This window comes from Buceros rhinoceros, unplaced genomic scaffold (assembly GCF_000710305.1).
Source record: "Buceros rhinoceros silvestris isolate BGI_N320 unplaced genomic scaffold, ASM71030v1 scaffold6579, whole genome shotgun sequence".
Lineage (NCBI taxonomy): Eukaryota > Metazoa > Chordata > Aves > Bucerotiformes > Bucerotidae > Buceros > Buceros rhinoceros.
The window spans coordinates 6,525-19,606 of record NW_010429663.1 but is presented as its reverse complement, the minus strand read 5'-3'; the positions used below and the strand labels follow the sequence as shown (position 1 = coordinate 19,606).

General features: G+C 51.7%; 1 protein-coding gene across 1 annotated transcript in view; it reads left to right on the top strand.

The window, feature by feature from the left end:
• Nucleotides 1–1,416: 1,416 nt before the first annotated feature.
• Nucleotides 1,417–13,082, top strand: part of LOC104499230 (casein kinase I) — a gene marked incomplete at its 3' end in the record, with an annotated part of 17,200 nt that continues 5,534 nt past the window's right edge. Inside the window, exons 1-5 of the mRNA XM_010142710.1 lie at nucleotides 1,417–1,567; nucleotides 6,574–6,808; nucleotides 8,855–8,940; nucleotides 11,645–11,729; nucleotides 12,399–12,547. Coding sequence (XP_010141012.1) covers nucleotides 1,469–1,567; nucleotides 6,574–6,808; nucleotides 8,855–8,940; nucleotides 11,645–11,729; nucleotides 12,399–12,547 — 654 coding nt within the window. The remainder of the gene's footprint in view (nucleotides 1,568–6,573; nucleotides 6,809–8,854; nucleotides 8,941–11,644; nucleotides 11,730–12,398; nucleotides 12,548–13,082) is intronic.

Genomic DNA, 13,082 nt, shown 5'->3' with positions numbered 1-13,082 from the left:
GACACGGAGCTGCTGGAGCGGGGCCAGAGGAGCCCCAGCAGTGACCCGAGGGTGGAACCCTCTGCTGGGAGGAGAGGGGAGAGAGCTGGGGGGTTCAGCCTGGAGCAGAGGAGGCTCCAGGAGACCTTAGTGCAGCCTGTCAGTGCTGCAAGGGGCTGTGCGAGAGCTGGGGAGGGGCTGGTCAGCAGGGGCTGTGGGGGCAGGACAAGGGCTGATGGGTTCAACTGGGAGAGGGAGATTGAGAGCAGAGAGAAGGGAGAGATTGTTTCTGCTGAGGGTGTTGAGAGCCTGGCCCAGAGAGGTGGGAGAAGTCCCATCCGTGGCCCCATCCCAGGTCAGGTTGGCCCTTGGGGCTCTGGGTGCAGATGTCCCTGCTCCCTGCGGGGGTGTTGGACTGGGTGAGCTTTGAAGCTTTCCCTTCAACCCAAAGCATCCTGTGGTTCTACGTTTCTATGTAGACTGGAAATATATAATTTTTTTTTATTAAGTAAGTGTTGCACAGCTTGATACCGATGCCAGGACACCAAGCACCTGCACTGGATGCTGATCAGCATAATTCGCAGTTAATGCTGTGCTGGGTTCTGCCCTGTGCAGGCTGCTCTGATTTTCCTTTTTGACTAAAAGGTAACTGTAGGAGCTCTGTGCAGCTCCCTGAGTGCTGACACACTGGTTCGTTCCCTGTTCTCCTGGTGCCTTTCAGAAAGCCGCTGTCAGCCGAGGGTAAATACCGTGCCCTCTTGCGGAGAAACCTGTTGCTGAGCTGATGGGTGGACTCTGGCTGCTGCCAGCTGGATGTCAAGAGTTTGGCGCGCGACTTACAGCAAAGTGGTTTGCACATCTGCTTTATGGCTGTGGTTGCTTATTTTTGCTTGGTGATGTGACACGATTTAAATCTCTGCTCTTTTTTAAAGGAAAATTTTTTTTCCTTTCTCTTGAGTATAATAAGAGTAAACTTTGTGCGAGGTTGTGCTGAAGAACATCTTCTGAGTGTTATCTTGGTAGAAAAAGCGGCCCAGTGTTTGGACACGCCTTGTTTTCTGCAAGGGCTCTCCTCTTCCTCGCTGCTCAGACCATGCCAGCCCACAATTGGTGTGGCTTAGCGGTGTTAGTGCAACACGGGGAACTCCGTGTCTTGCTCCCTAAGTCCAAGCTCTGAAGCTGCCAGAACAAGTTGCTTTCATGTGGTCATGCCACTGCTCTGAAATCCCTTTGTCTGTTCAAGGCTGTAGCTGAGCAAGCCTGCACTGATTTGGCCTTCGGTTTTATTCGGTTTATTTGCTTGCTGGGCGAGATCCCAGAAAGGACATTCGAGAGGTGAAAATCCAGGCTCTGCCAGGCAAAAGATTTACTCGCAGGAGTGAAGGGTGTTCATGTTGTCCTGCTGACTGATTCCCGCTCTTTTCCTGTTCCTGCAGCTGAAGGGCTTCCCCAGGTGTATTACTTCGGACCATGTGGAAAGTACAACGCCATGGTACTAGAACTGCTGGGTCCTAGCTTGGAAGATTTATTTGACCTCTGTGATAGGACATTCACTCTGAAGACGGTATTAATGATAGCCATCCAGCTGGTAAGTAACAGTGGTCAGGGCTCCACCTGTCCACCTCTGCGATGCCGACTTGTGTTTGTGTCAATCCTGCGTTAGCTGAAGGTGGGGATTGGTACTGCGTGAGGTTCAGGGGTATCTGTTGATTGGAGGGAGAATCTCTTTCCATCACAGAGTCACAGAATGGTTTGGGTTGGAAGGGGCCTTCAAAGATCTCGTCCACTCCCCTGCTGTGGGCAGGGACGTCTTCCACTACAGCAGATTGCTCAAAGCCCTGTCCAGCCTGGCCTTGAACATTGCCAGGGATGGGGCATCCACAACGACTCTGGGCAACCTGGGCCAGGGTCTCACCACCCTCATCAGGAAGAATTTCTTCCTTATGATCAATATAAAACTACCCTCTTTTAGTTTACAAACATTGCCCCTTGTCCTGTCCCTACAGCCCTTGGTAAAAAGTCTTTATCCATCTCCCTTATAAAAGAAAGCTGCTCATGTTTGAGAAAAACTCTTGCTTATGACAGGAAGGTCGCATTATGCTGATGAGCAAACTTGCTCCTTGTGTGGCAGAACAAGTGAAGCTGGATTCCTGTGGACTTGTGTCCTATGTCCCCTACACAGCCCTGCCCCACTGTCTACCCCAGCTCCCTCCCTCTGTTTGGACATCCCCCAGAACATCTCATTTCTTACCCACTCCCTGGGACACAGGCAGCACAGCACCCTCCCACACTCCTACCAGTTTTACTGGTTTGGTGCTACCAGGCTGCTCGTAGACCGAAACCGCTCAGAGTGATGGGAGCTGAGCCCTCCTTAGCCAAAACACCAGCATTCGTGGTCTCTGCCTCTGTCAAATTCGGTCAAAACTGGCCAATGGGTATGAATGACATACAGCTGGAAAGGAACAGATCTATGGGCAGCCCTAAGCCTAACTCTTAACCTGCCTGATGAGGAGAGGAAACCAACCTGAAAGCGGTAGCTCGGGTTTGTGTTTGCATCAGAAGTGAACTTCCATGAGCCGATAGTGCCAATCGGTTATCATTTCAGACTGGCTTTCTGGTTTTCAAGCTATGGTCTGCAGGTACCCAAGTGGCACAGCACAGGTTGCCCCGAGAGGTGGGAGCAGCCCCATCGCTGGCCCCATGGCAGGTCAGGTTGGCCCTTGGGACTCTGGGCACCCTGCTCTGGGTGCAGATGTCCCTGCTCCCTGCAGGGGCTGGACTGGGGGAGCTTTGAATGTCCCTTAACCCAAACCAGTCTGTGATTCTGTGATTGTTTGAAGGAGTGTCGTGTGATTATGGGAGAATTTAAACATGGTTTTGCATCAGGAAGACTCCTGGCTGAGCGAAAGAGATCACATGATGCTGAGTCTTCTAGAAGGAGAGTCGGGTTTGGGATCTTTTTGGATGAGATGATGTAGTAGGAAGGTTTGCCTCGGCAGGGTGATCGGCTGCACAGCCCTCAGGTTTGTCACTCCTGGTGAGCGTGCATCGTGTTCAGAGCTGGGGCAGCAGCTTAGCAAACACAGCTTGAGGCGAGCCAGAAACGCTCTTGGTCTAAGGCACCTTTTCGTACCTCTCAGTGAAAACCCGCGTGGAAGGAGCCCTCAGTTTTCCTTCCCCAGCTCTGTAACTGCTCTAACTTGTGTGTCTCTGAGGCTTCACTTTGCTCTGCTGAGAGCATCGAGCTAGAGCTGCATCCTCCGTCCCCCACGTGCAGCTGGACAGATCAAGGGGTTGATGTTCCTGAACAAAGCAAAGCTTGACAATTAGAAATGTCTTTGATAACATCAGTGCCTAAAGCCCATAAATCAGAAGTCATCTGAGGGCTTTGCGCAGCTGACCTGCTATTTGGGCTGGGGAAAAATATGTTTTTATTCTGGCTTCACAGTCTCCCTCTTGGCCAGGTCCAACATGTGCGGTGCTCATCGGCAACTCCATTTTGTCAGGCGTAAATGTTATTTTCACCCTTACTCTAAGCGCTTGATGTCAGAAACAAGGCCCATTGTGCCAATACTTTTGGACCAAGTCATGGAGAAAAGCTTTTTGGCTGGTGACCGTCAAAATGGTCTTGCGTAAGAGACACCCAAACAGCCTTTAAACTGCAGGAATCTTCAATCTCCGCTGATCCGATCTATATTCAAGCAGGTGGATGTGTGGAAGAGGGGCTTAAATTTATCAGGAGGGTCTAGAGACAGGGTTACCATTGAGATCAGACTTTTTGGGAGAAAGAGGGTCTGTTACACTTGCTTCCCCAGCAGGAGAGAGCAAAATAAAAGCGTGGGTTTCTTTGGCCTCTGGTTCAATGTCACAGGCATCCTCTGACATCTCAGCCACAGCAAAGGGGTCCTGCTGGGTTCCAGGGTGTCCTCTCCCCACCCAGGGGCTTCTCTGACAGCTGAAATGGAGATTTGCGGCTCTGAAGATGGACTCAGCCAGCCGTGGCCACGGAAATCCTTCTCTAATTTACAAGCAGTTTCCCATCCACCTCTAGTGCTCCTGTGCCCTCTGATACAACGGCGCAGTCTGTTCTTTCTAGCGTTAAACCAATGGGCATGTGCTTGGCAGGGGGATGCAGCACAAGCAGTCACCAGCTCCCCGTCACTAGCAGCCACAGGAGGGTCTCGTCAGGGTGAATAAAGCGTGGAGGCTGCTCTGGGAAACATCTTTCTGACTTAGAGAGCGTCTTTCCACTGTCACTGGCTGAGCGCAGCTCTCCGGCAGCACATCATGAAGCATCCAGGCAGGTGGAAGTAAACAAAAAGGGGTATGAAAGATCCAGCAGCATCTGAGTGTGTGTGAGGTGGAAGCACGAAGGGCAGGTGGATCAGTATCTCAAAGTGCTGCTGGAGTCCGTCGGTCCATCTGACATCTCAACTGGACGTGGTGGTGTCCGAGCCAATACACTCACTGTGAGTTTTTAGGGAACAAAACAAAATAGCTTTTTTCAGGCTATGTAATTGCTTTTGGCCATCTCAGCGACTGAGCCTCCCTGGGAGCAGGGACAAACCAGACGAGCTGCTCGGGCTCTGTTTGAGAGCTTGTTATGTACGGAGAGGCGAGGAAACACTTTGTTCCTGTTTTAAGGGTTGCATCTTAATTTGAATTGCCTCCCAATGTGCCCATTTGTCTTCCAGCCTGCCGCTGTGTCCTGCAGGTGATTCAGGAGCGTGAAGAATGGCTGAAGTGCAGAGCATCTGCTCTGCTCTGCATCACCCTGTAATTGATTAGAAATAATGTCTGTTGGCCGTGAAACCCGTTTTCTCAGCGCATTGAAATAAATCTCTACCCGGAAGGGAGGGGGACGGCCGCACATGCTGATACCTTCATTGAAGAGCCTTTCAGCAAGTCCTGTTTTTCAAGACTGAGTCAATTTTTTCCTGTCCACTGCCCTCCCTGTGCAGCGTTTTTTATTTTATGATGAGTGCTGCCCCCTCCTGCCCGTGGTTTCATTCCGAGTGGTGCAAATGCAGCACATTTTCCTTAAAAATACGGTATGTGATAAACCTCTGAGAGCGGGATGGAGCGATCACATGTGCCTTTCAGCCAGGCGTGGATCCAAGATGTGTATGGAGAGAGAGAGATCTGGGTTTGCCAGCTGATAACATCTGGATTCAGAGCAAGAAACCAAAGAGCAGTTGGGGCCTATCAGCCCAACAGTGCTCATGGCTCAGGCAAGCAGGGTAGTTAGAAGGACCAGCAAGGGTTACTGCTGCCTGGGCAGCTGCTCACCTCAGGGAGAGCCTGGCTTGGTGCTCCAGAGCTCCAGCCTGCCTCGAAGCTGTCCTGCCAGCACTGACCCTGTGCAGGACTGCTCAGGAATTGGGACTCCCTGCAGGATGCTCCCAGCTCCTGGGGGTGACCAGCTGGTGCTCTCACCTTAGATGTTCCCCAAATTTGGTTATGCTGTGATCAGATCACTCTGTGGAGTCCACCATGCCATGAAGTCCACCACGATGGTGTGGCAGTGACCTTTGTGGACTGCCACTTGTTAGTGCAAAGTTTGGAGGTTGCAAGAGCTTTGCAGTGGTTTCGTAGTGTTGCAAACCTGTGCGCAGACGGGTGGCTTCAAAGGGACTTTCCAAAGAAGCATCTTGCTTCAGAAAGCCACCATGTCCTGCAGCATGATGAGCAGGGGCGGACCAGGGCAGCCAGCAACGGGAATTCGCATGGTTTTCATTTAAAACCTAAAAAGGAAATTAGGAGGTAATGAATTAAATTAAATGGTGTGTTATTTCCCGTTGGAATCATCTGTGAAGTGAAGAACTCAGAGGAGAACCGCCTAGCGACCTGTTCAGATTCCACCTGCAATGTATTTTTTTTCAAAAGGAATATTAATGGTGAGCGTCTGAATAAGGTTAGAGGGGAAATGAACCCTCCGTCGTCTCGGAAGTGGGGTTCCCACTCCTCTACCTTCCCCTCTCCGTCATACAAGGTAGTCAAAAGCTGAGAAATATTCCAGCTCTTTCTAGCTGAAAACCAGTGAGATTGTTATCTTTAGTCAGCATTGAGGATTGTACGGCTTCTGCCTGCCCAAAAATCTCCCTCCATGAAGAATCTGGCGTGTCTACGACAACATATGGGTTGAGGGAGGAAGGTGGTAAGACGCAGAGCAATGTGCAAAGGCTGTGGGCAGGGGAAGAGCTCTCGGTAACCAGTTTAGTATGTTTAAAATCAATACAAAAAGGCTGCTGCCATTCCTGGTGGCTTCCTTCCAGGACCCGCATCCCAGAGGTAATGTTTCAGAATCAGCCTTTGCAATTTCGGTAGGAATAAAGTTGGGGTGCACAGTACAGTAGCTGGAGAAAGGAGGGGATGACATGTTCCCTTCCCAGCTCTGTGCTGGAGGACGCAACCCAGCTCCGACCGTAACGGCTGCCTGGGTTCGCTCCATCTGTTGTTGCATTTCTTGTAGGGTAGCTGAGCCCGCGCTGAGCCGAGGCTCGGCAAGGGCTGCCGAAACCTCGCTGCCTTGTTAGCCAGGAGAGCGCGGGAGCTGCTCTGCTCGCCAATAACTTTTGCCTCGTTGTTTTGCAGATCTCTCGAATGGAGTACGTGCATTCCAAGAACCTCATCTACCGAGACGTCAAGCCAGAAAACTTCCTTATAGGCCGGCAAGGCAATAAGAAAGAGCACGTCATTCACATCATAGACTTTGGATTGGCAAAGGAGTACATAGACCCGGAAACCAAAAAACACATCCCTTACAGGGAACACAAGAGCTTGACTGGAACAGCAAGATACATGTCCATCAACACTCATCTTGGCAAAGGTCTGTGCGCCTGGTGGGAGCTGCTCTGTGCACCTACCCTGCGAGCTCGGCTCTTGTGCTCTCGGAGCTCCTGGTAAACCTTTCAATGTTGTGATGCTGTTCACAGTTGTGAGGCTTTTTTTCCCCCCCTTTTGAGGAACTGAGAGAGCTGAAATGTTGGAAGCCTCGTAATTACAGTTTTTATTAGCAATTAAAGGACTGGTCGCAGCCCCGCACCGACAAAAGGCAGACAGGGCTTACCACACGAAATGACGGCCAAATCGATTTCTAGAGCACAGCTCTGTACCAGTACCTTCCACTTTCAGATGTTACAGTTGGATGATCTCTGACCTTGTGAGTGGTTGGAGAAAATTTATGACTTAACTCGTTTTAAACCAGGCTTTCTTGCACTGCCTCCTTTCCTACCAGAGGGTGACATTTCTGTGGCTGAAAGGCAAAAAAACCCTTATGAAATGTCTGTATTCCCTTGAAGGCCTAAGAGCAGTAAGAGATCGGAATGTTGGGTGAGTAGCCTCCCTCCCAGCGACAGGATCAAGGCACTGCTGGCCTTCCGTACCTCGGAGCACTTGCTTGCTGCAGGGAGCGAGGAGGGATGAGCCCGACTTCCGATTTTGGAAAACCTGGCGAAGAGACAGGAGGGGGTGGGGCAATGAGATGCCGTGGTGGGAGCAGGCTCGAGCGCTGCTCCGTGGTGGGTGTGTGTGGAGGGTGTGCTCGTCTTTGAAGCACACCATGTGCCTGCTTTCAGAGACATTGCCCTGCAGGCTCTGCAGCGCACCCCTGTGTGGCTCACACAGCGGAAGAGTCGGTTCTGGGCGGGCGTACGTCAGGAGGGAGAGGTTGGCTATCGGCTGTGGCAGGGGCCGTGTCTGCCCAGAGGGGTTTCGTGGGGCTGATGCTTTGCTGGTGAGACCAGCCCGTGTTGGGATCAGACCCTTCACATTTCAAGACCAAGGCGAATTAAGGAGCCTGATGGTGATTCTTCTGGAAGACAAGCGCACTCAGCCATCTTCCCGCGAAGTTCTTCTGCATCGTTGCACTAAATTACCCAGGAATCGCCCTTTTCCCCCCCTTTTTACAGCTGTATCAGGGTAACTGTCATCTCAGTTCCCTTCTGCTGCGTGTCCTCACCCCTGGCATCTTTGGAGGATTAAATTTGCTGCTGCTGCTCTCAAAGGAGGGTCATGCTGTGCAAAGCGCTGCCTTTTTCTCCTCTTGCGGATGATGTGGCATCAGGGACAGCTCACGTGCAGCTTGTTGTGGCGTGTGGGCTGCGTGGCTAGATCTGCTCCGGATTGCAGCTGTGGAGCGCGTTTTTCCTTGCAGGTGATTTGGAGGAGAGGATGCTGCATCAGATCATTGCCCAAGCGCAGAGAACCCCAGCCTGCAGGGTGCAGCCCAGCCCGGAGGCAGCCCCGTGCTGTCGCGCTCCACATGTGTTGTTCTCTTGTATCCTCCCTTGGGTTCTCTGATACGTTTTGCTAGATTATTTTAAGGATGCTTTTTCCTTTGGCTTGAGGCCCTTTTTTCTCCCCTCATTTATAATCATAACATCTGCATGGCAACAGCAGGAAAAGCAGTGCTGGAAGGAGCTATTTTTGATCCGCGCCGATGCGGCAAGCTGCAGGAGCGATTGGGAAAGGGCTGGCACTGTGCAGCACGGGGGTTCCCCGTGGCTCTTCCCGTGTGGTTCAGAGGAAAGAACCTAGTCCAGTGCCACGTTGCAAGGACACCATCCTGCAGAGAGGGGCTGGGGAAGGGTTTTATTTCTCTGCCATTAGTACTTCCATCTCTCACCCGCTCTACCCGAGGCCAGCAGTATGTCTTACAGCTCCTGTGTTACCTCATGCCTCTGGCTGACCTTTCCCTTACCTGTTCTGTGGGGTTTTGTGACAGGTTCCAGGTGTTTTTGCACAAGGGCTGAGCCACAGACAGCGAGTGAGCTTCCCCGTGGTACCTGTATCTCAGAACTAGATGTGGCCATGGATCGGATCTCAGATCCATTTCTGCAGCCACAACAATAACTTGTCGTCTCTTCTGTTTCAGAGCAAAGTCGTCGAGACGACTTGGAAGCCCTCGGCCACATGTTTATGTACTTCCTCCGAGGCAGTCTGCCCTGGCAAGGACTGAAGGTAGGTGTGAGCTTTAGCCTTGAAACTTTGTCCAGTCTCTGACCAAATGAGAATCTGACAGGGGAAACATTTGCAAAATCCAGCCAGAAACACCGTCCTCTCCCTTGTGTCCTGGAAGTCTGACGACAAGGCATTAGCTTTACCGACAGGGGAGATTTTAGGATTGAACTGTGCGACCTGTCACTGCAAGTTACCGTGAGCTTAGCGGAATGGGTACAAGTCTGGAGAGAAGACTGAGCAGAGGCAGATGTGCAGCTGCGACGGGGACAGCAGTGAGGTAGCTGACCAGCTGCAGGAGCAGCTTTGCTGTAGCGTGAAGCTGCCCTGAGCTGGGACGTGACTGGAACAGAGTGGTTGTTGACGAAATCCCAGTTACGGCACACAGTCCTGCAGCCACATCTCTGAAACGTGGTTGTAGCAGGAGTGGTTTGATGGGTTTAGACGTACAGATGGACTTGAGCTTGAAAAACTGGTTTTCTGACAGAAGTATTGAGCTTGGCTGCCCTCCAGAGACACTGGACACTCACTGCCTGGAAGTTTATGAAATGTCATGTACAATGTGGAGGTCTGCAAGCAATCGAGTTACAGCAACTGCAGCCAACATCCATCAGCTCAATTAACTCGGAGTTAGTCCTCTGCTGGCTCTGAGGCTGTTGGTCGCTACCTCTTCAGTTCTCCATGACTTTCCTCATGATTAAGGCACTGTGTTCAACTTTAGAACTGCAGTGAGTGCAGGGGTCGGAGCTGATCAGGTCAGGAGGAACTTTTTTAATGAAAACAATAACTCAGCAGTGTGCCCAGGTGGCCGAGCAGGCCAGCAGCATCCGGGCTTGTACCAGCACTGGTGTGGCCAGCAGCACCAGGGCAGGAACTGTACTGGGAGCACTGGGGAGGCCACACCTCCAATCCTGGTCAGTTTGGGCCCCTCACTCTCAGAAGGACATTGAGGGGCTGGAGCGTGTCCAGAGAAGGGCAGCGGAGCTGGGGCAGGTCTGGAGCACAATGCGCTGAGGAGCGGCTGAGGGACCTGGGGGCTGAGCCTGGAGACAAGGGGGCTTCGGGGAGACCTTCTGGCTCTGACAACTCCCTGACAGGAGGGTGGAGTGAGGGGGGGTCGGTCTCTTCTCCCCAGGAACAAGCACCAGGATGAGAGGAACTGGCCTCCAGCTGTTGCAGGGGAGGTTGAGGTTGTCCCTGAGGAGCCATTTCTGTCCCGTTGGGGTTGTGCCAGCGTGTCCCAGGCTGCCCAGGGCAGTGGTGGAGTCCCCATCCCTGGAGGGGTTTCCCAGCCGTGTGGAGGTGCTGCTGCGGGACAGGGGACAGTGGGGACCTGGCAGTGCTGGGGGAAGAGTTGGACTCCATGAGCTGAAAGGTCTCTTCCAGCCAAAACAACTTTGTGATTCAATTCCTCCTGTCAGACCTGTTAGTATTGTTGCAAAAGGAGACCAGCTTCTGGGCTCACAAGCTGCTCAGCGGATCACTGCTCTGGTCAGTGCCATGGCTTGTGTGACAGTCCTTGTTAAGCTGCTTTGTCACTGTCTACACAGAATTAGTCTCAGACTTATCAGACACGTCAGAAATGTTGGCAGCAGCTCGTAAAAGCAAAGAAACGTGAAAGAAATCAGAATCTCTCTGCCTTGAAGTTCACGCCCAAGTGTATGTTACTCTATGGCGTATTTTGTTTCTGGCTTAATTGAACTCATCTGCTTTGAATTAAACTTGTAAACTATTCTAAAATAATTCCAGGTTTAGACAAAGTTCTACGCAATCTCCTCAGTTCAGGGCTGGAATTGGTGTGGGCTAGGTGCCTGCTCTTGAAGTCCTGCGTTGCTTTAGCTCCAGAACAATCACAGACTCTACAGCTTGATCTAGAATATGGCATCTTCACCCTGCTTGCCTTCCTCAGCATACACTTCTGGTCTCCACTGTCAGTGCTAACATCTCGAGAGAACTTCTTGCAATGCTAATTGCGCTACTGCCAGGGCTAATTGGCATATTTTGAAATGGAGGCACTAAAACCTGTTCTTAGGGTGCTGGCTGGAGCAGAGTCCTCTGCTTCGGCAGGGGATTAGGTGGGAAATCTCACTGAAAATGGTTTCATGTTCTTGATGACCAGATGTTTAACCAGTAACAGACAGTTTGGGGCTGAAAGGGGAGGCAGGACAGAAGCAGCGTGGGATCTGGGAGAAGAGTGGCTGATATAAACTGGTGGTCGATGTGGTGGCATTCTGTTATTATACGCAGTAGAACCCAGAACACGGTGGCCGTTTATCTCCTTCTGCAGTTGTCCTTGAAGGTGTCTTTGTCACCAGTGGCTCTGAGCCTGGATGTGGCTGCCAATGGGCTGTCCCAGTGTGGGCCGCTTTTTTTTCTGTCCCATGAAAGCTTCCCTGCACAGCCCTCAGGACAGGGCTGCTGAGAAATGAGCCTACTGGACACCACCAGGTGTCCTTCCTCTCAAGTACAATAGTTTCTGCATGTGTCCTTGGATGTTCTTGGCCAACAGGTTATGAAACGCATAGTGAGAATCGCGTCAGGGCAGGATAGTATTCCCGCTGGTGAGGGATGCAGTTTGATTACAAGCAACGTCTTCTGATAGCACCTGGAACTGGTGTGGAATACCTTGGTTTTCTCCCCATGCAGCATGTCGTTTATGACGTGGCTGAACTTTTCTCCACAACTGTTTTGTCTTTGTGCGCTGCAGGCTGACACCTTGAAAGAGAGGTATCAGAAGATTGGGGACACGAAGAGAAACACTCCGGTTGAAGTTCTCTGTGAGAACTTCCCAGGTAAAGCCCTGAAGGGACCATTTGGCTGCAGCTGGAGGTGGACACACCTCATTGAATATGATGGCACTGAGCTCCTGTGGCAGGAAGTATTTGGATGATGAGTATCCATTAAGTTGTTCCTCAAGGGCAGGCAACTGGAGCTGCTGCTATAAATTGGTGGGGCCTGAGAGCTTGCAGCTGCGGGTTAAAATGAGCAGAACTCTTCTCTTCAGGGAGGCTCTACGATGCTCCAGATGCCTTGTGTTCCTGCTTTGCTTGCTGGCTTCCTTCCAGAAGAAGGCCTTGTGATTTTCCCTCTTCCATGTTACCAGGTTTGATCTTCCAGAGGGAAGGTTTTACAGGCATTGTAACTGTTAGGGGGCCAGCTTACAAGTCGGGATAATGTGTCTGTCCTTGAAATCCGTCTTCTGACAACAGTTTTAAGGAGAGCACTACTAAAGTTGTGCTTCTAGCCAAGTCCGTCAACTTTCCTCCGGTTAAAAGTCCTCCCTGAAGTTAGGAGGGCAGAGTACAAAGTTAAAGCCCTCCCCAGGTACCCTGTGGCCTTTCCTCAGGCTGGAGTCAATTGAAAAGTGTGTTTCCTGGGTGCCTGTTGGCTCTGCGAGACTTGTGATGTTGTGCGATTCCAAGCTGAACTGATGCTGTTGCTTCTCTCCCCTTTTCCACCAGAGGAGATGGCCACGTACCTCCGTTACGTTCGGCGATTAGACTTCTTTGAGAGACCAGACTACGATTATTTACGAACTATCTTCACAGAGCTGTTTGAAAAGAAAGGCTACACCTTTGACTACGCCTATGACTGGGTCGGCAGGCCAATCGTAAGTTGTCTGCACAAAATGCAGTGCCCTTCCTTCCCTGCCGCTGCGCTCGTTGTTCCCCATAATCCTGGCTAATGCCAGTGAGCTTTGGAGCTCATCTTGCACTTCTGTTCTCCAGCTAAAATGGGCTCAGCAGAGTGAAATGGCCTGACGTTGTGCTCAGGGGATTCTTGCAGTGCCTTGAAGTTTCCCAAAAGGACAGAAGGCCCCTTCCTCAGTGCCAGAAGGACATTGAGGGGCTGGAGCGTGTCCAGAGAAGGGCAGCGGAGCTGGGGCAGGGTCTGGAGCACAATGCGCTGAGGAGAGGCTGAGAGACCTGGTGGGGGGTTGAGCCTGGAGACAAGGAGGCTCCGGGGAGACCTTCTGGCTCTGACAACTCCCTGACAGGAGGGTGCAGCCAGGGGGGGTCGGTCTCTGCTCCCCAGGAACAAGTGACAGGATAAGAGGAACCGGCCTCCAGCTGTTCCCAGGGAGGTTGAGGTTGTCCCTGAGGAGCCATTTCTGTCCCGTTGGGGTTGTGCAGGCGTGTCGCAGG